General features: G+C 54.2%; 1 protein-coding gene across 8 annotated transcripts in view; it reads left to right on the top strand.

The window, feature by feature from the left end:
• ELN (elastin) overlaps positions 1-17594 on the top strand; it is a 33403-nt gene extending 15809 nt beyond the window's left edge. For 2 of the 8 annotated variants that reach the window (XM_053930086.2, XM_045204579.3), the window contains 19 exons: positions 54-95; positions 494-553; positions 843-893; positions 2258-2329; positions 2419-2466; positions 2959-3201; positions 4186-4227; positions 4847-5047; positions 5265-5303; positions 5735-5821; positions 8640-8696; positions 9654-9785; positions 9870-9929; positions 10459-10584; positions 11277-11315; positions 12732-12872; positions 12958-13017; positions 13238-13345; positions 14028-14267. In XM_053930086.2, coding sequence (XP_053786061.1) covers positions 54-95; positions 494-553; positions 843-893; positions 2258-2329; positions 2419-2466; positions 2959-3201; positions 4186-4227; positions 4847-5047; positions 5265-5303; positions 5735-5821; positions 8640-8696; positions 9654-9785; positions 9870-9929; positions 10459-10584; positions 11277-11315; positions 12732-12872; positions 12958-13017; positions 13238-13345; positions 14028-14131 — 1712 coding nt within the window. In that variant the 3' untranslated portion in view covers positions 14132-14267. The other 6 variants (XM_045204580.3, XM_053930062.2, XM_045204578.3 and 3 more) reach the window with 5 other exon arrangements.
• Positions 17595-21393: the final 3799 nt, after the last annotated feature.

Raw genomic sequence — 21393 nt, 5'->3', positions numbered from 1 at the left:
AGGTATGGGGCTGCTGTCATGCAGTACCTGAGCCCACCCTACCCTCTCCTCAGGTGGCTATGGACTACCCTACAGCACAGGGAAACTGCCCTATGGTGAGTAAGGCCCTCCTAGACCAGCTCTTTCCACATGCAGGGTCCTGGCAAGGAGGCTGCAGCCCCAGCTCTGGGCTAGGGGAGCACCAGCTGCAGGTGGGGGTGGGAAGGGAATTCCCTAAGAAAGGAATGTGGCACTTGGACTCGGACAGCTTGGTTCTCAGTCCTGGCCCTCACACTTATCACCAGGCCTTGGGAGAACCAGCTTCTTCTCTGAGCCTTGGTGTCCTAGTCTGTACCATAGGAGTGAGCATCCCTCACACACATTTGAATTTGTTTTAACCCTGACTGGGGGACACAGGGTAGAGACTCTGGGCAGCCCAGCCCTGAAGGGCAGGGCAGGGGGGCAGCTACGGTGAGATCTGCATGGATGCCCAGTGAGCCTCTCTGTTTTACAGGCTATGGCCCTGGAGGAGCTGCTGGTGCAGCGGCCAAGGCCGGGTACCCAACAGGGACAGGTAAGGAAAGCCTCACCCCACTGCCAGCCAAAGGGGCCATGATTACCCAGGCTCCAGAGCTCTGGAGCTGGCCAGGCTGCCAGAAATCAGGCCAGCCTGCCCTGCATTCAGACCCCAGTCTTTGCCTGGAGAAAGATCCTGGGTGGGACAGCTCTGTCAGTCTCTGCTGGCTATGAAGTGCCCCCCTGCCCCGCCCCACCTACACCCACTGGTTCTCTTAGGGCTAGAATAGGAGGGCTCTGGAGATTCAGGGGCACAGTTTTCAGTCTCTGTCTGTCCCCTCCCCCAGGGGTTGGCCCCCAGGCTGCAGCAGCGGCAGCAGCTAAAGCAGCAAAATATGGTGAGTACTTCTGGAGTCCCTAACCGCTCGTCCCTAGCCCCCCAGCCTCTCCATCCCTGTCACCACTGAGAGCCTGCCTCACAGAAAACTAACCAAGGAAGCTCCTCCACAACCTACCTCATTCCTCCAGCTTTTTCAACAGCAACCATCCCCCCCCCTTCTCTTCATCCTTTCATTTATTCTTCCCCCATCCCTCTCTCCATCATCCACCCATCCATCCATCCATTCCTCTATCCATCCCTTTATTCACCCTCCATCCCTTCATTTCTTCCTCCTTCTATTCTTTCATCCATCCATCCATCCACTCACCCAACTACTTATCCCTCTTTCCATTTTACAGACCAGGGACAGGTGAGAGCTTTGCTGGAGACAGTAGGCTCTGGTGTGGGAGTCAAGGAGAGGGGATATTATTCCTACTGGGAAAAGAAGATCAGGAAGGCTTCTCAGAGAAAATGATACTGATTGAGGCCTTAAAATATAAGTGGAGTTTGTCATGTGCTTAAAACAGGAAGAAGGAGCCCGTGCAGAGGGAATGGGGACTATGGTGGTTAGAGAAATTATTTTAGGTGGGACCTATATGAGCATTTAAAAAATTTAATAGTTTAGTACCAATTTAGTGTGTACTATAAAATTTTTAACTAGCTCCTCAAGCTCACGATGCCTGATGCCTTGGCTGGCAGACACGGCATGGCCTTCCCTGGACCCATGAAGTGAGCAGAGTGGGCATCTGTCCCCCTGCCCCAGGTAGTCCCAGTTTGGAGTCAGATCACTAGGGCTACTGTCCTTGCCTTCACGCCCCCAGGGCCAGGGAAGCCCTTCCATAGCCGAGGTGGGACAGAAAACATCTGCCCATCAGCCAAGGGGATGAGAATGTGGAGGGAAGGACTAGGCTGGAGGCCTGCCCCAAGCAGGCCCCACAGACCCTCCCTCTAGGCCCCTAAGGGTGGAATGTGGGAGCAGGAGAGTGGGGCCGAAAGGGGCTGCCAGACCCAGGCAGCCAGGCACTTGGATTACAACTTGGCCGCGTCTTCGGAACACAGGGAGAGGAAGCCTTGAACATTCCTACAGGGGCCCCTCTGGCCCGGGGAGCGGCCGCTTGTGGTTTCTCAGTATGTGGCAGTGATTAGAATGGGATTTGTCTGAAAACATACAAGTCCCTTAATGATCGTGTTGAAACGGACACTTTAGGGGTGAGTCAATGAACAGTGGGGTGGGGGCCTTCTCAAGCAGGCTCAGCCAGGGATGCCTGGGCCTCATTCCCAGAGGAGATCGTGCTAGTTTAAATGCCAGCATCTAAGTAGCCTTTCTTCCTGGCCTCAGGAGGGGCCCTGGAAGCTATATCTGCACTGTCCCCATCCCAGCAGGTGCTGGAGGAGCTGGAGTTCTCCCTGGGATTGGAGGGGCCGGCGCAATTCCTGGGATTGGAGGCATTGCAGGTAGTGTCTGTTCCAGCAGAGGGTGGGGTGTCCTTGAGAAGGCCCCCCGGGGAAAGACCTCACCCTCTGTGGCTGTCTTGTCTCTCCAGGGGCTGGGATTCCAGCTGCTGCTGCAGCTGCCAAGGCAGCTAAATATGGTGAGTGCCCCCAGGGAAGGCAGGCCTGGGGCTCCAGCCTGCCCTCTGACCCTTGGGGCCTGTTCAGTCCTCTAAGGCTGGATGGACTTTGCCTTCATCCATCTGTGGAAACTTCACTTCCACCTCCCCAAACATGGCTTTACCCATTCTAGCCATTCTGCCAGGGCCTCTCTGTTGTTCCCCACTGATTGGCCCAGCAGTGGGGGGTACCGCTGCGGAGCACCTGCCTCCTTCCACCCTACTCCAAAGGCCAACCCATAGCTGCTGCACCAACTGCCTGGGTGCTAGTGGTACGCCCCTACTTTGTTTTAGACACAGACTGTGTTCTTCCCATCCACAGACCCAAACCCTTAGAGCTCTGCAGGCAATGCCAGCCCCCCTGGGAGTCTGCACTCAGGACCTGCCCCTCCCACAACTCTCCAGAGTCATGCCCTTGGGGGCCCTCTGAGGTTCCCACAGGGTCCGGGCCAGAAAAATCCTTTCCTTCCACAGCAGCTGCTGCAGGCTTGGTGCCTGGTGTCCCAGGAGTTGGAGTTCCTGGTGTCGGAGTCCCTGGTGTCGGAGTTCCTGGTGTCGGAGTCCCTGGTGTCGGAGTTCCTGGTGTCGGAGTCCCTGGTGTTGGAGTTCCTGGTGTCGGAGTCCCTGGTGTTGGAGTTCCTGGTGTTGGGGTCCCTGGTGTTGGAGTTCCTGGTGTTGGAGTCCCTGGTGTTGGGGTCCCAGGTGTTGGAGTCCCAGGTATTGGAGTTCCAGGCATTGTGGGTAGACCAGGTGGGCTGGGCTGTGTGTGTGTGTGTGTGTGTGTGTGTGTAAGAGGAATATTGAAACTATTGCCAAGACTTTTAGATTCTCCCTAACTCTTCATTCATCTATCATCTTCTCTCATACCCTTGGCCATAACTCTTCTCTCCTTGGGCTATAACAAGTTCCTAACTAGTTACTGCCAGCATTATCTTCTCCAACTCACCTCTGGCTGTCAGTATGATCCTGGGGGAAGGAATCATGTCTTTGTCATCTCTATGTTCTCAGCCCTTAGCTAATAGTTGCTCAGTGACTGGTGGGTAAATGGGTGGGTGGGTGGATGGATGGATAGATGGGCAGATGGGCAGCTGAGTATGTGGGTGAATGCCCATGTGGATGAGTAGAGATATTGATGGATAAGAGGATGAATGGGCAGATACAAGGATGGATAAATACAGGAATGAATAGATACATGGGTAAAATGGTGGATGGGGAGATGAATGGATAGATGGAAAGACAGGTGGAAAAGCAAGTGAGGGACTAGATAAGAGGTTAGAATGATGGATGGATGGATGGATGGATGGGCACATGATTGGATGAGCAGGTGAATAAATAGGTGGGTAGGAGGCAAGTGTAAAATGGATGGTTGGATAGATAGTTCGATGAATGGGTAGATGAATGAATAAATGATGGATAGATGGGTGCATGAATGGACAGAAAGATAAGTGGTTGAGTAATTGGATTGAAGTCTAAGGATAGACAGACAAATGGACAGACACAGGGATAGGTAAGTGGGTGGATGAATGGGTGGCTAAGTACGCAGATGAATAGATGGAGATGTGAGTGGGTGAATAGATAAATAGACATCCATTGGATTGGCTTGATAGAGATAGACTGGACAGACGAGTGAAAAGCGAACGTATATTGAGCATTTATCATCCATTCTCTCCTAATCACTTGGGTCCGCTTGGGTTTCTCCAGGGGCTGTGTCACCAGCTGCAGCTGCTAAAGCAGCAAAATATGGTGAGTGTGCTGCTAGCTCTACCTCATCCTACCCTGTTCTGGCCAGAGAAAGGGCATGGCTTGCCCAGGGTTACCCAGAAAGTCACTGACAGAGCTGGGAAGTTGGAATTGTTGGGCTCCACGATGATGTCTCCCCCAGGGGACTCCCACCATGAGGTCATGGAGCTGAGTGATGGGACAGTCATCTATGGCATTCCCAGTGGGGACTGTGTCTTTAACCTTCCCTGCCTCAGCCAGGGCCCCTCTCTGTGGAGCCTGAGCCTGGCTGGGGAGATGGGACCTGCCCACAGTCTCCTCATAGCCAACAAAAGGGCCCTATCCCTATCAGAGAAGAGAGGGGTTGGGGAAATGCGGAGGGTGGCGGGGGGCTGGTTATCAATAAAGGCTTCCTGAAAAAGGCTGGTGGGGGCCCAGTCAGTCTGTGGTTTACTGTCCTTCAAGGACCAGATTTGGGTGAGGCTTTCACCCACTTCCCCAGGCCACTAGCATCCCCCAGGACCCTCCCAGTCTCTCTCACTGAGCTCCTTTTCTATCCAATTCTCCTCCCTCCAAAGGGGCAGAACCAGAGTGGGAGTTGGAGGTATTCCCACTTACAGGGTTGGTGTTGGGGGCTTTCCAGGTCTTGGAGCCGTCCCTGGAGCCATCCCTGGAGCTGTCCCTGGAGCCATCCCTGGAGCCATCCCTGGAGCCATCCCTGGAGCTATCCCTGGAGCTGTCCCTGGAGCCATCCCTGGAGCTATTCCTGGAGCCATCCCTGGAGCTGTTCCTGGAGCCATCCCTGGAGCTATCCCTGGAGCTATCCCTGGAGTTGGCATTTCCCGTGAGCCCTAGTTCCATCTGGGGAAACCGGGAGAAGGCATGGGAGCTTCTCTTCTGTAGGGCTCAAGGGGGACTGTTCACTGAGCTTCAGTGTGCTCAGGGGGAATCTGGGGAGAGCGCAGTGAGGGCTTGCAGTGCCTCTCTGGGCAGGAGAGCAATCAGCACAGCCCCACTGAGGTCCAGTGAGGTTTCTAAGGGTCTCTTTCATTTCCTTGTAGCTGCGGCCCGGGCAGCAGCCGCTAAAGCAGCCAAGTTTGGTATGTGCCCCCGCCCTGCCTGCCCCCGTGTCCAGGGCATGCCCAGGGCAGCATTCTTCTCTCCTGCGGAGCGCCTTTCCCTCCTCTCCACCCCAGCCCTGCCCTGCCCTGGGGCCCAGGCTCTGAGCTCAGAGCAATTCCCCAGCAGGAGGACAGAGCAAGCTCACACTCAGGCCTCCAGGGCTGAAATGGCTTGGGCTAAGACTGGAAGCCCCTGACCCCATCTTCCAAAGCTGCACTGAACTTTTCTGCCCTTTTCAATTCACCACCATTAGGACTATTGGTGCCCAGCTTGCCACCCCACCCCAAACCAGTGAATTGAAGCTGCTCACTGCAGCCATTCTGGTCCCCACCCCACCACTACCACTCTGCTCCCTCAAGGAGGGGGAGCTTCAAGGGCACAGCTGGATGTTCTTTCTTTACTTCTCTAGGTGCTGGAGGAGCAGGAGCCCTGGCAGGGTTGGTACCAGGAGCTGGAGGTTTAGTACCAGGTGTGCCAGGCGCTGGAGGGGTGCCAGGTGAGCTGTGTCCCCGACCTAGAGTCAGGCTTGGTTTGTCTCATGGAAGGGGCCCTGGAGTTGATCCAGGTCAAGTGCACCATTTTAAAGATGGCAAGATTGAGCCCAGACATGGGGAGGAGGGAAAGCAATGTCCCCTACCTTGGAGGGAAGACCCCTTATAGGATTCCAGTCTGTCGAACGAACCTGGCAAGTCCCTCCTTCAGGGATGCTCAGGACATCCAGATGTCAACCAGCTGAGCGGCGGAGCTCTGCTCTCTCAGAGTGGGGTGGCCTCATTTACTTTAGGGTCCTTTCTGTTGCTGACCAGCTGGAAGGGCGCGTGTCACCCTTTGGTTCCCCTGCATTCTTTATCCCCCACCAGTCACAGGCCAAAGGGAAGAAATGAAGAGAGATACTGAGATGAAGTTACAGCCTTCCTTGCTTGTTTTTTCCTACCAGAAGATTTCTCTTCTAGATTCCTTCTTCTTTCTGGGACAAAATTCCCCTTTTGAGTTTCCCTCCAAAATGAGATATTTCCTCTAATAGTTTTGGATGCAGGCACAATGGCGATTTTTTTAAATATATTTATTGATTATGCTATTACAGTTGTCCCATTTCCCCCCCACTCCACTCCATCCTGCCCACCACCTCCCTCCCACATTCCCCCCCTATAGTTCATGTCCATGGGTCATACTTAAAAGTTCTTTGGCTTCTACATTTCCTACACTATTCTTGCCCTCCCCCTGTCTATTTTCCACCTATCATCTATGCTACTTATTCTCTGTACCTTTCCCCCCCTTTCCCCCCCTCCCCTATTGACAACCCTCCATGTGATCTCCATCTCTATGGTTCTGTTCTTGTTCTAGTTGTTTGCCTAGTTTGCTCTTGTTTTTGTTTTAGGTGTGGTCGTTAATAACTGTAAGTTTGCTGTCATTTTTACTGTTCCTATTTTTGATCTTCTTTTTCTTAGGTAACTCCCTTTAACATTTCATATAATAAGGGCTTGGTGATGATGAACTTCTTTAACTTGACCTTATCTGAGAAGCACTTTATTTGCCCTTCCATTCTAAATGATAGCTTTGCTGGATACAGTAATCTTGGATGTAGGTCCTTGCGTTTAAGCTTGGGTAATGTAATTATAATGTGCCTTTGTGTGTTCCTCCTTGGGTCCAGCTTCTTTGGGGCTCTCTGAGCTTCCTGGACTTCCTGGAAGTCTATTTCCTTTGCCAGACTGGGGAAGTTCTCCTTCATTATTTGTTCAAATAAGTTTTCAATTTTTTGTTCTTCCTCTTCTCCTTCTGGCACCCCTATAATTCGGATGTTGGAACGTTTCAAGATGTCCTGGAGGTTCCTAAGCCTCTCCTCATTTTTCCGAGTTCTTGTTTCTTCATTCTTTTCTGGTTGGATGTTTCTTTCTTCCTTCTGGTCCACACCGTTGATTTGAGTCCCAGTTTCCTTTGCATCACTATTGGTTCCCTGTACATTTTCCTTTGTTTCTCTTAGCATAGGCTTCATTTTTTCATCTGGTTTTCGAACAGATTCAACCAATTCTGTGAGTGTCTTGATAACCAGTGTTTTGAACTGTGCATCCGATAGGTTGGCTATCTCTTCCTCGCTTAGTTGTATTTTTTCTGGAGCTTTGAAGTGTTCTATCATTTTGGCCATTTTTTTTTTTTTTTTTTGTCTTGGCACGTCTGTTACTTAAAGGGGAGGAGCCTTAGATGTTGGGGTGGGGGGGTAACGCTGGTTGCTGTGCTGTGACGCTGTACGTGGGGGAGGGGCCGAGAGGGAGCAATGGCACCCGCTTCACTCTCCTCCGGATTTCAATCTTTCACTCCAATACCCACAATCAAACTGGGCCCCTCTGGTGCTGGTTCCCGAGTGGGTGGGCCTGTGCACACTCTAGGCCCCTGTGGGTCTCTCCAACGACCTCTCCTGTGAGGCTGGGAGTCTCTCCTGCTGCCGCCCCAACCCCCATGGGCGTTTTCAATCAGAGGTTTGAGGCTTTATTTCTCCGAGCTGGAGCCCTGGGTTGCGTGGTCTGCTTCGCTCCCTGCTGTTTGTCCGGTTTATCTGTGCGCCAATGTGGGGCCGCAGGGTCTGCTACCTGCCGCTCTGCCTTCCCCGTTGTCCACCACTCTGAGTCCTGCCCTCTCAGTTTATCTGTGCGGGAATGTGGGGTCACAGGGTCTGCTAGTGCTCGAACTGCCTGCGCCGTTCGTCCCACACTCCACCAGTCTCGGTCCCGCCACAGCCACACGAATCCTCTGCACCCCGGTGCCTGTCTCCGCCCCTCCCACCGGTCTGGATGAATGTTTATTTTTTATTTCCTTGGTGTCGGGCTTCCTTGCCGTTCAATTTTCTGTCAGTTCTGGTTGTGCGAGGAGGCGCAGTGTGTCCACCTACGCCGCCATCTTACACAATGGAGATTTTTTAAAATTAACATCATCTTTAGCAGAATGCTTCACAACTATTTGAGGCAAAGGCTTGGAAAGGACCTAGGCCTCTGCCAGTCACAGCTTTGGGCTGCCACCACCATAGTCCAAGCTAGACTGTCACAGTCTGTGGGCTGTTTTCAAGGAAGGGGTATGCCCAGGGCAGCTAGTGGGCCACCTTCCGAGTGGGCCTGGAACCCAGGCAGCCCGACTCAGGTTGGGCTCTGCATGCTTCTCTCTCTGTCTCCAGCGTGAAGACGCAGCCTCAGAGAGGGTCTTCTGGGAGAGGTGATAGTTCACCAGAGGTGGACTCTGGGAGGTCTTTCCAAAATGGGGGTGAGGGAGAGTGAGGAGGGGTACAGAAGACCCCCCTTCCCAATCCCCTCTCTTTACCCTTCCAGGTGTTGGGACCCCAGCAGCTGCAGCTGCTGCAGCAGCCGCTAAAGCTGCTCAATATGGTAAGTGCCCCCCCCCCACATTCTGCTCCCAGTGCTCATCCTATAGCACTGCTCTCTCATGCCCCCTGTTCTGGGGTCTGGGAACCCCCTCAAGCTGTCACATTCTCACCGTGGGCCTTTTGACCCATCTCTCCACTTTTAGGGTGTGGGCAAAGTCTCTGATTAGGAAAGCAAAGTGAGAACAGGCCCTGGGGAACCGCCCCCAGGACCAACCTCCCCACCCTTCCCAAAGCCCCTGCTGCCCCTGAGTCTAGCTGGGGCCCACCCCACTTCTGGACCTCAAGTTGGGCTCCTCTGGTTCCCACCCCCTTGGTAGCAGTATTTCTTGTTCCCTAACAAGGTTCTCTGACTCCCAACGCGTCTGAGGGCCACCTGGGCAGCCCTAGCTGCCTACACCTTCCTGAATATAGCAAACGGCAGTAGCCCCAACTTAGGGCTGAGCTGTCTGCCAGGCCTGGACCTGGGCATCTGCTCACCTTAGCTTTAGGGACCTGTGGGCAGCAAGATTCAGATCAGAAAATCTAGGGCTGTCTAAGCCACAGAAATCTTAATTTCAGTTCCACTAACCCCCAAACTCACGTATGACGACCGCTTTTTTGTAAAGCTGCTATTTGCTGAGACAATCTTTACAGCAAGTTTATGAAGTTGGTACAGTTATCTCCATTTTACAGATTGGTAACTGAGGTTCTAAGAGCTTAAGTAACTTGCCCATTGTCACACAGCTAAATAGAGGCTGAGCTGGGCTTTGAACCCATGTCTGTCTGTCTTGCAGAGCACCCTTTACTACAGAACTCTGCCTCCATTACCCTCAGAAGTCTCAAACAGGTCCTTATCCCTCCAGAGGTTAAGAACTCCTGATCCTACACATGCCTGATTCCCAGCTCACTGCTCTTTCCATTAGCTTCTGTCCCTCTTGGTTGGGACCGGGTTAAGGATCAGTTCTTCTCACTCTTGTAGGGTTAGGCCCCGGCGCTGGCGTGGTTCCCGGCGTTGGCATTGGCCCTGGTGCTGGCGTGGTTCCTGGCATTGGCATTGGCCCCGGTGCTGGTGTAGTTCCCGGCATTGGCATTGGCCCCGGCGGTGTTGCAGGTGAGCTGCGTGAGAAAGTGGGCCTGAGGAGCCTCTGAATCCTCTATGGGTGACATCCCTGATGTCCTTTCCCTCTCTTTCCAGGAGCAGGGGTGCCAGGTGCAGCCAAATCTGCTGCTAAGGTGGCCGCCAAAGCGCAGCTCCGTGAGTGCCCTGCCTGGCTTTCCCTCCTCACCCCACCCAGCCCAGGCTGGCCCAGCACAACCCAAGCAAGAGCTGTGCCCCACGATACACAGCTTCTCAGGCCTACTATACAGGCTGGGGGATCCCCAAGGAGCAGGCAGAGGGGTTGGAAAAGCAGATTTAGTGTCGAATCCTAGGCCTCACACTAACCGAGTGCCTGGCCTCTGAGTTTCCTGACCTTGTGCACGACAAGTGAAGTGCTGATGGCGTCCACTGCAGAAGGTTTTTTGGAGCATTAGATGAGCTCACCCAAGAGGGAAGAGTGGGAGGTTAGGCTGGAAAAGAAAGTGGCCTAGTGAGCATGCAGCCCCGAATACCGGCTGGGGGAGGGGCAGGACTTGGCCTTCACTAGGAGTTTTAGGAAGGCCATTCTGGGGGCAGCATAGAGGGTCCCCTTCCCCTGGGGCCCGACTCAGCTCCCTGGGCAGGACACCCCCACGGGGGCATGCTTCATGCCTGCTTTGGCCACCCCACTGCTGATCTTTCCCAGGGGCCGCAGCTGGCCTTCCTGCTGGCGTTCCTGGATTTGTACCTGGTGCTGGAGTTCCAGGATTTGTACCTGGTGCTGGCGTTCCTGGATTTGGGCCTGGTGCTGGTGTTCCTGGCTTTGGAGCAGGTAAGAGGCCTTCTAAGCTGGGCAGAAATGACCCCTGAGCTCAGAGGAGGGAGACCTCTCCCTCCCAGCACAGCCCCCAGCCCCTAGTAAATTCCATGGGCTCATAGTAAATTCCCCACTAGGTTCTCCTGAGCAGTCAGAGATGCCTAGAGTGACAGATGGAGGACAGACCAGGCAAGAGTGTCCTGGGCTGACAGATGTCACAGTCGCTACCTCCCCAGGGGAGGGGTCACAGGCCTCCAAACCGAAAAGGAGCCCATCATCCAGGGGATGAAGCTGGAGGTCCCTGGACCCCATGGCCATGAGTGGGCCAGCCTGGCTCCCCTTCAGTAGTGCTCTATGGCAAGGGCCACAGGGAGCTTCCAGTTCTTCGCCTGGTGGTTACTGACCCTGCTGTGCATCCAGCCTCAGGCAGACCACACCAGACCTGAAGGGGACGGGAGGGGCAGGTGGGAGGAGGAGGCACAGTTCAGCCTTCAAGCACCCCCAGACCAGACTGACAGAGGCACGGTTAGACACTGGAGATCTACCTGTCAGGGTGGGCTCCTGGTTGGGGAGCCACAGCTTCAGGGCTTTGAAAGAAGCAAAGAAGTCCAGGGAAGGCAAGGAGGGCTTTCAGGAGGAAGCAGAACCCTTAAGCACAGAGCTTAGCTACTGACCACCCCACTTTTCCTTTTTTCCTTTTTCTATAGTACCTGGAACTCTGGCTGCCGCTAAAGCAGCCAAATATGGTGAGTACCCCCCACACTGACCACCATGGTTGGTTCTACTGCCGCCCCATCATCCCTGGAAGCACCTGGTCACTCATCTCCCCTCCCCCTGGCCCAGGGCCCCATGCCCGGAGCCCGCGGCACAGGGCTGGGATGGTCAGGATGGAAAAAAGGCAGTTTCTAGGACGCATTCATGACAGCTTAGCAGACCTGGCTCCTGCCCACCAAATGCCTGTTGAGCCTCCAGCCCTGGAACAACCAAACATACCCCTCACATTTTCAACCTTCCTGGGGGCAGTTCTACCTTGGTGAAGACCATGGTCCCTAAGGCACCTCTGGTCATCACAGTTTCATGGGCCTCCGGGCCACAGAGGGGCCAGGGTTGCTGTCAGCCAGACGGCTTCTGCCTCCTAGCCAGCAAAGGCCCCAGTCCCCCACCTACCTCCCTGTCAGCACGACTGCGCCTGCCACGAGCCACGAGGACGTGGCAGACATGCCTGCCCCTCCACTTGGCGCGCAGCAGCCCTGGCTGGCCAGACCCACACTGTCTGTGGCCCCCGAATTCCTGGCCTCCTGGGAGCCAGGCCAGGGCCTCTGTTAGGGAAACACCAACCAGTCCCCGGCCGGTCCACTTGGGGCCAGTTTCCACCTCGGAAAATCCCAGCTTCCTCAGCCCCCACCCCTGGCGGGCCTGGTGACCCACAGGCCCTTCTCCTGTTCCTTGCTGGCTGCTCTGCCAGCCTGAGTCTAGCAGACATTGCCAGGGAAACAAAGCAGTTAAGGGCACAGGCTCCAGAGCCATTTCCTGCCTGTGGGACCTTGAGCATATTGCTTAACCTCTACTGTGCTTCAGTTTTCCCACCTGCAAAATGGGGATGATAACAGTGCCCGCCTTTCCTGTTGCAATGAATAATAAGCATGCTAACTGTGAGAAGCATTGAGAACTGCGGGATTCCTGCCGCTGCTACTCCCAGCAGCTCTGCTCCAGACAGTGCTTCAAACTCAGAGTACGGTTACAGATGCCATGCTCTTTTACTCTCCAAACACCTGCAGGGTGAGCGGGCTAAGGATCCTCACCTCCTTTAGGGAGGCGCGGCTCTGGAGCTGAGAGGTGGCAGCTCTGATGAGTGGAGAGACCAGGATTTGAACTCAGGGCTCTTAGAGCCTGAGACTAGTCTTCTCCCCTCGGCAGCATGTGGCCATCACTTGTGACCACCTGCGGCTCTAGTGCTAGTCCAGGGGGATGGAGAAAACAATGGGCGGGCCGAGGCTCCAGGGAGCCTCCTCTTGCCCAGGCGTCTGGGAATGGCCTTCTGACCAGTGCTCCTTCCACTGATCACATGGCCTCGACCACTTGTCAGCTTGACTCATGTCCCTGGGTCAGGAAGACTCTGTCCTTTGGAAATGAGGGGATTGACTCTCTGCCCCCTTCCTCAGGAGCAGGAGTGCCTGGGGCGCTTGGGGTACCTGGGGCGCTTGGGGTGCCTGGGGCGCTTGGAGTACCTGGAGCCCTTGGAGTACCTGGGGCGCTCGGAGTGCCTGGAGCTCTTGGTGGAGTAGGTGTCCCAGGTGTGGCAGGTGAGTTGAAACCCCAGGACGGGCTGGGCAGGGAGGGAGACTGATCCATGGAGCACTGCTTTCTGAGCTCCCTCTGTGTCCCCAGGAGCTGGACCTGCTGCCGTGGCTGCCGCCACCAAGGCTGCTGCCAAAGCTGCCCAATTTGGTGAGCACTGTGTGGAGGTGGGCGCTGCCACCAAGTCCCAGGATTTGGGGAGCCTCCAACTGACCATGCACCGTGGAGTACTATTCCCTGACCTGCCCCTAAGGCCCTCAGGGGCATTGTCTCCCCAAGGCCCAGCCCACCTCCTGGCCCCACTGCACCCACAAGGCCCTGGAAGCTCAGGCCCCACTGGTCGGGTTTTAATACACAGCTCTCTCCACAGGCCTGGGGGCAGCCGGTGGGCTCGGACCTGGCGGGCTCGGAGCTGGAGGACTGGGAATTGGAGGGCTTGGGCCTGGTGGAGTTGTCCCAGGGGTTGGGGGCCTTGGAGGTAAGGGGCTGTTCAGGAATCAGTGAGTTTATGCTGTGTGTGTGTGTGTGTGTGTGTGTGTGTGTGTGTGTGTGTGTGTGTGACAGAGAGACACTTTCCTTCCCACCTTGCCACATTTTGCTCAAGCTGTCTTCTCTGCCCCCACCCCAACCCCACTTCATCCACCACTCAAGTGAGTGGAGGGCCGGCCCCATTCTCTGGGCTCCTACAGCACTTAGAGGGGGCCTTGAGCAAGCAGAAGCCAGGCTGCTTCTTGCAGCTGGGATCCCACCTTCTCCCTCCCCTCTTTCCTTCAACTCACATGACCACTTCCAGTGGGAGCTCATTAGGATAATGGTGGTTATGCCCCTTTTCTGGAGAAGAAAAGCAGAGCACGGGGGGCTTCATTTTTCCAAAGCTCCTGCCGTCCTGGCGGGCCCTGCGTTGACATTTCACTCTTTCTTGGGGCATAGTTGTATCTCCTTACACAAACCCACCTGAAGCCTCTTCCTGTGTGCACCACGAGACTGGACACACACTAGGAGCTTGATAAAGACTTTTGGAAAGATGGATGAAGGAGGGGTGGAAGGACAGTGGAAGGACAAGTCAGTGGGCTGGTGGTAACATGGTACACGGGACAGAAGGGGGACATGGCTGGGAGGGAAGCCCTTGTCCTGAGCCCTTGTGTGCCCCATCTCCCCAGGTGTGTCCCCAGCTGTAGCTGCTAAAGCAGCTAAATATGGTGAGTCGCTCCCTGCTGCCCTCCTCCTGCCCAGGCCTGAAGGCTGCTTACCCTCCCTGTCCTGACCACCCCATCCCACCCACCTCAGGCCTCGATCCTGCTCGAAGCCCCCATGACAGCCTGTCTAGGATTTTCTTGACCCTAGAACCCAAAGGGGGTGCTCAGGGCCCCTTAGACTGTGCCTTGTCCCCAACCCTGTCTGCACTCTTCTCAGGTGCTGCTGGCTTTGGAGGAGTCCTAGGAGCTGCCAGGCCATTCCCAGGTGCAGGTAGGGGCCATCTCTGCTGTGAAGTCGTCAGCTCTGCCTGGGCCCAGAGAAGGCCTGTTGTGCTGGCAGGGGAAACCCTAGAGCTGCAGCTAGCACAGGGACATGAGCAAGAGGGTAGGGGGGCAGTCAAAGGGAGGAAACATCCCGGGCAAAGGGGTATGGGGGTGCACCTTGGGCCTCAGGCGCCAGGCTGACAAGCTGAAGCTGTGGGGCCCCACACCGGGATGCCAGGCAGGGAGAAGGTTGGTGGAGAAAGCCACTCTGGAGGATGGGGAGGAGGTGGTGCTGGGCAGAGAGGAAGAGGGATGAGGCCAGAGGGGAGCCTGCCCCGTGCTAACCACAAGTCCCTCCTGCAGGAGCAAGACCTGGCTTCGGATTATCCCCTATTTTCCCAGGTATGCCCCGGCTTCCCGCCCCAGGCCCTGTGCTGTAGCTCTGGCTCCATCCTTCCCCTCCCCCACTTCATCTCCTGCACGGGAGGCCTGAGCCACGTCCCAGTGCAAACCTCATAACCTCAGTTACACCAGGCTGGTCTCCCCCTGATTCTTTTCTTCCTCCCTTGCAAGGTCAGGGAGCATCAGCTTTTCTAGAATGCCGTGTTCCAGATGGGGTAAACTGAGGTTCATAGAGCACCAGGGACTCACCCAAGGTCACGCTGTGACTGAGGCAGAGCCAGGGCTCTCAGCACCTAAGCCCAGAGTCTGGCCCCGCTCGGGCGAGGCCCATGCTGCCAGGGGGGCTCGGCGGGCTAGGCCTGGCAGGGAGCAGGAAGATTGGAGGAGCTGGACACCTCATCCATTCCTTCTTCTGCCTCCGACACAGATGAGCAGATCTGGGAGTAGGCCCAGGGCCCTTCATGCTCACCCCCGGCGGCCAGCCCCAGCAGCCCCCTGCCTCCCTGCTGCCACACATGCCCTGCAGGAAGGATCCAAGGGAAAGAGAAGGGAGGAGGAGGAGGGAAGAGCTCAAAGGAGCAGAAAGAGAGAGACAATGGGTGAAACAACGGGAGCCCTAGACTTAGGGGATCTGAAGGGCAGTAGGGGGCCCCCAGCTACCCAGGCAGGGCAGAGTACGTACCCTCACTCAAAAATGCGAACGTGCCTCTGGAAGTGTGTGGGCTGGATCCTGATCACCACCTCCCGAGTTCCTCCCAACAACACCTGAAGGAGACCCAAACAAGCCCCAGCTCCACCCCTGCGGGTCGCTCAGACTGTGGATTCCCTTCCACCCCCACCTGCTTCCCGCTTCACAGATGAGGCAGTTGAGGCCAGGCCAGGGCTGGGAGAGCAGAGGCAAGAGCAGCCTGATCCTTCCCGGGTGCCTAGTGATGCCTGTGGCCCTATCCCACTGCTTTTCCGAACATCCTGGATGAGCTTCACAGAGATGCCTGTCCCTGCCCCACTTGGCTTCTCACTGCCACCAGGTGGCAGTAACAAGCCATGCCTATCTCCCAAAGGGATAGGAACTACACTGGGCCCTGCTACCAAGCAGTGGTGCCTTGATTAGAAACAAGGTTTAGCATTCAGACCCTCCCCAGGAGAGGACAGGAGTTCCGGGTTCCTGTCCCAGGTCAGCCACTGGCTGTGGATGAGTAAGACTCTCCCCCTTCTCTGCCGGCCTCTATTCACTGGTCCAAGGCACCGTCACGTTTCTCAATCACACCACTTCCCTTGAGGGGGGCAGCCCTGAGTCACTGTTATAGGCTTCCCAGATGCACTGAACTCAGAGGATAGAGAACTTGTCCAGGCCCATCCCTTCCTGGACCTGACCCCAGGCCCCCTGGCCTTTTCCCTTCTCTGCCCCTTGGTTTCATCAACCACATCTTGAGCCCTGGTCCCGCCCACCTGTCTGTCTAGTGGGAGTTTGTACAACAAGTGTGGTGCAGTCCAGGCTTCTGGTGGCTTCTTGGAGCCCCTGTCCCCACTGCAATGATGTTGATCAGCGGGCAGTGGCTTGAGCAGCGATGAGGAGGGGTTGGACTAACTCGCGCGTGCCTCCCCTCACCCAGGTGGGGCCTGCCTGGGGAAATCCTGTGGCCGGAAGAGAAAGTGAGCTTCCCAGGACCCCTGACTCACGACCTCATCAACGTTGGTGCTACTGCTTGGTGGAGAATGTAAACCCTTGTGACCCACTCCCCCACGCCCCCTCCTAAGTCCCCACCTCTGGAGGGGACAGGGCTGGCCGGGCGGACTTGGAAATCCACAGGACAAGGAAACAAGAGAACGGTGGCCAAGTGGGCCCCGGGAAGCCCCCTACTTCAGAGGCAAGGGGTGGGTGGACTTGGCCCCCGGCCCCCACCCCTTCCCACCAAGGTGCTCCCCCCACACACTCTCCATCTCCGGGGGGCTTGGTGCTAAGTGCTGGTGCTTCATCTTCCGGGGGGAGGGAGGAGGGAAGGGCAGCCCCCCAGGAAGCCTCCTCCCTGGGGCTCCTCTGAAAATGGTGCAGACACTTTGTGGGCAGTCTTACCTTCCCCTGCCCACCAGGACCCACCCCTGGCTGCGGTCCAGTTGGTACCCAACCATCGAAAAACCTCAGGCTGCATTCGGTCACACCATCTCTTGGCCCCTTTAATGACCCTTCCCCCTACCAATCGCTATTCCCCATGCCCCAGGCACCTTCAGATCAGAAGAACCCCAAAGAGAATAACCCTCTTTCTCTTGTGGAATTCATCCGCCCATCTGTCCATCCATCCATCCTTCCGTCCATCCGTCCATCCATCTTTGTCCCCAGTTGACCGCCTGGCACCACAAGCTGGCCAGGCACCCCACCATCAACCTGGTTAACCTGTCATGGCAGCCTGTGCCCCACCTTCGCCCCACTCCACACACCCCTAGAAGGGGCCCGGGGTGTGGGGGCTGTGCCAGCTGGGGTGCAGGAACCCCTCCCGAACCTGGGTTTCCCCCACGCAGTACTGTATCCCCCGTCCCTCCCTCGAGCCACTGTACTTCACAGCACTTCCCGCCCCTGCCCCCGCCCATCTCTTTGTGTCTCGCTGTGATAGATCAATAAATATTTTATTTTTTGTCCTGGATATTTGGGGATTATTTTTGATTGTTGATGTTTTCTCTTGGTTTTACTTTTGTGGTTAATTGAAAAAATATATATTTTTTCTGATCTGGGGAGCTATAAGCCCAGAAGAAAATTCATTTTAATCACTTTGGTATAACTCTGGATGAAACACACATTTTTTTTTTAAATAAGAAAAGAGAATTAACTGCTTCAAAAAAGACTAATAAATGAAAACATTTTAAAGGAAACTGTGTCTTGGCCTCCTTTGCAATCCCTCATCTGCTGGCAGCTCCTGGCACAGGCAGGGAAACGGGCCTTGGCCTTGGGGAACCTCCACTGTTCACGGTGTATTTGGGGGGCTGCTTACCAGAGTCCCCTGCCGTAGGCTTCCGGTGTATGGTCCTTCTCCAAGTTCAGACTGTCCTTTAACAATTAAAGCCTCTCTATAGGGGAAGCGGGGCCAGCCAGCCCCACACACACATCTGCCCACAGTGGGTTTCCTCCGGAGGGGGGCTCACCTGCCCAGCCACACCTGCCCCAGCCCTTGCCCCACGGGACTAAGATGAACACAGGGCCTCTGAGCACTAAGGGTGCAGATGGAGGGGTAGAGTGAACAAAAGGGACCCTTCTATCCAGACCAGACCCTTGGCCTTGGAGAACAGCCATACAGAGAGGAGAAAATGGTCCCCTGAAACATCCACTCTCACGCACAGCCATTTATAAAATGTAATAAATGTCACCCTGCAGGCGGCACTGGGAGACCCAGTACCACTCTTAGATGTACCCATCCCCAGGGATATCCCCCTCCCTTTGCAGCCAAAAACCCGTGGGGCCTGAGGACAGGCCTACAACTTCCTCCTGGACTATTCTGGATACCAGACTCTGGAATTCCTTCCCCAAACCACCAAATTCACTTCCAGGAACCACATGGTCTCATGCCACAGGTGGCCTCCTGAGGGCAGACCCGTGGCCAGTGACACGCTCCTAAGCCAGAAGGGCGGCACAGGAGCTATTTGTCAGGAGTGTGGGTGGAGTAGGCAGACTGACTATCTTGTATTTGTTCACGGGCCCTCGGAGTGCCAGAGGGAGTCGGGCTGAAAAGAGAAAAGGGATGGATGATGCTCAGAGGCAGCTTCCTAAAGGGTAGTAGAGCACAAAGAGTAATTTATCACCCGAAGAATAAAGCAGAGAAGAGGGTCACGCCTTTCAGGCAGGGAGAGCTGCCTGTGTGAGGCCTAGAGGGTAGGACAGTGAGAATGCCCCAGGGGGACCAGAAAGACGGAGGAAGGATCGGAAGTTGGTAGGGGGTGGATGCATAAAGACCCACAGGCAGCCACTGTGATAATCCATGAGGAGGGACGACAGCTAGCTTGAGTAGTGGCAAAGGAGATTCATTCCCTCATTCACTCATTCATTTATTCCTTCAACAAAAATATCCCTTTGTGATCCCTCTTAAGTTCTCTGGCCTCCAAAATTTGGCCAACCCCAGGTGGGGGCATCCCTGCTTTGGTTTCTTATGATTCATGGCTTTAAATACTATCTATGAACTGGCAACTCCCAAACTGACACCTCAAGCATAGACCTCTACCCTGAGCTGCGGACTTGCCCGCCCACGGCCAGTTCTTAATATCTCTACCTGGAGGTCTCATCTCCCTGCATAGCATGGTCCCCCCTCCCACCCCCAGCCCCAGCCTTCCCCAGATCAGTAAATGAGCAGCTGGATCAGGCCGGCAGCTTGGAGCCATCCGAGTCCTCTCGTCCCACTCCCCATAGGAGATTGACCAGCAAATCCTGCAGTGAATCTACTTTCAGGAGATATCCAGAGTCCAGCCGCTTCTCACAACCTCCAGGGGTCATGCTCTGGTCCGCCAGCAGCCTGTGCCTGAATTACTGACACGGCTTCCTAAGTGGGCTCCCTGATTCTGCCCTGGCTCTCCAAGCGGCCTTCTCTCCACAGAGTAGCCAAAACAATCCTCCCAAAACTTAAGTCAGTTCAGGTCACGCGTCTGCTCAAAATCCTGCAGTGGCTCTCGTCTCGCCCGGGCACAAAGCCAGCAGCCTTTCAATGGCTAGAAGCCCCTACCTGAGTTGCACCAGCTGTCCCGACTTCACATCCTGCTACCCAGCCCTCCAGCAGGCCATGGGGTTCCATGGACCGACCCTATTGTTCTTTCTGTAGGCAGCAGGCCTCCCACTGCAGGCCGCCACATCTGCTGTCCCTCCCGCCCAGCACGCTCTTGCCTCAGCCATCAATGTGCTTCGCTCCTCATCTCCTTCAGGTCTTGACTCAAATGTCACCTTCTCAGAAGGTCCTTCCCTATCCCCTTTCTAGAACAGCAGACTGCTCCCTTCCCTGTGCAGCAGTCTCTCACACACCCCTGCCTTTCTTTCTCCAGAGCACCCATGTGGCAAAGTAGACTTCCTTCTTCTTTTTTTTATCATCTGACTCTCCATAGCAGAATGTAAACTCCCTGAGGAAAGACACTGCTTTAAGAACAAAATAGATAAACTCCCTGCTTCCATTAGTTATACACTCTGGTAGAGAGATAATGTGCTGATAATAGCCCTAAAGATATCCAGTTCCTAATCCCTGGAGCCTTATAAATATTACTGTATTCCTTTGCTTGGGCTGCCACAACAAAGGACCACATACTGGGTGGTTTTCACAACAGAAATTTATTTTCTCACAGTTCTGGAAGTCCAAGATCAAGATGTTGGCAGAGTTGGTTCCTTCGGAGACGTCTCTCCCTGGCTTGCAGATGGCCATCTTCTCCCTGTGTCCTCACATGCTGCTCCCTCTGTGCGTTTGTGTCCTAAATTCTCCTTATAAGGACATCAGTTCTGTTGGACTAGGTTCCACCCTCCTGACCTTATTTTAACCTAGTTGCCTCTTTAAAGACTTTATCAACAAACACAGCCACATTCTGAAGTACTGGGGTTAGGACTTCAACATATGAATTCGGGGGCGGGGACACAATTCAGCCCATATGTGATTAAGTTAAGAATCTTAAGCTGGGGGAGATATCCAGTATTATCAGGGTGGGCCCTGAATGCAATCACATGCATTCTCATAAGAAGCTGAAAGAGTTCTATGCCAACAAACTGGATAACCTGCAAGAAATGGATTAAGATTAATTCCTAAAAACAGACAATCTACCATGAGTGAGTCATGCAGAAATAGACCAATAAAAACTAAGGAGATTGAATCAGTAATTTAAAAAAAAAAAAAAAAAAAACCTCCCAATAAAACGCCAGGACCAGATATCTTCACTGGTGAATTCTACCAAACATTTAAAGAAGAATTAACACCAATCCTCCTGAAACTCTTCCAAAAATCGAAGAGGAAAGAACACTTAGAAGTTCATTCTAACAGGCCAGCATTATCCTAATACCAAAGCCAGACAAAGACACCACAAGAAGAAAAACCTGTAGAGAAGTGACATTAGCAAGACGGCAGAATAGGAGGTCTTCAGCCCACATTCCCTTACAGACAGGACTCTAAAATTCATATGGAACCACAAAAGACCCCAAACAGCCAAAGAAATCTTGAGCAGTAAGAACATAGCTGGAGGCATCACACTTCCTGATTTCAAAGTATATTACAAAGCTATAGTAATAAAAACAGACATACAGACCAATGGAACAGAATAGAGAGTACAGAAATAAATTCATGCATTTACGATCAACTGATCTTTGAGGAGGGTACCAAAAACACACAATGAGGTAAAGATAGTCTCTACAGTAACTGGTGTTGGAAAAATTGGATATTGGATATTCAGATGCAGAAGAATGAAATTGGACACTGACCTCATACCATACACAAAGTCAACTCAGAACAGATGAAAGACAAACAGAAGACCTGAAACTATAAAACTACTAGAAGAAAATATAGAGAAAAGCTTCTTGGCATTGGTCACAGCAATGATTTTTTTTTTTTAAATATGACCCCAGAAACACAGATAATAAAAGCAAAAATAGACAAGTGGGATTGCATCAAACTAAAAAGCTTCTGCTCAGCAAAAGAAAACAATTCAACAGAATGAAGAA

This window comes from Desmodus rotundus, chromosome 1 (genome assembly GCF_022682495.2).
Source record: "Desmodus rotundus isolate HL8 chromosome 1, HLdesRot8A.1, whole genome shotgun sequence".
Lineage (NCBI taxonomy): Eukaryota > Metazoa > Chordata > Mammalia > Chiroptera > Phyllostomidae > Desmodus > Desmodus rotundus.
The sequence above is the reverse complement of the archived record's forward strand: the minus strand, read 5'-3'. Positions and strand labels throughout refer to the sequence as shown.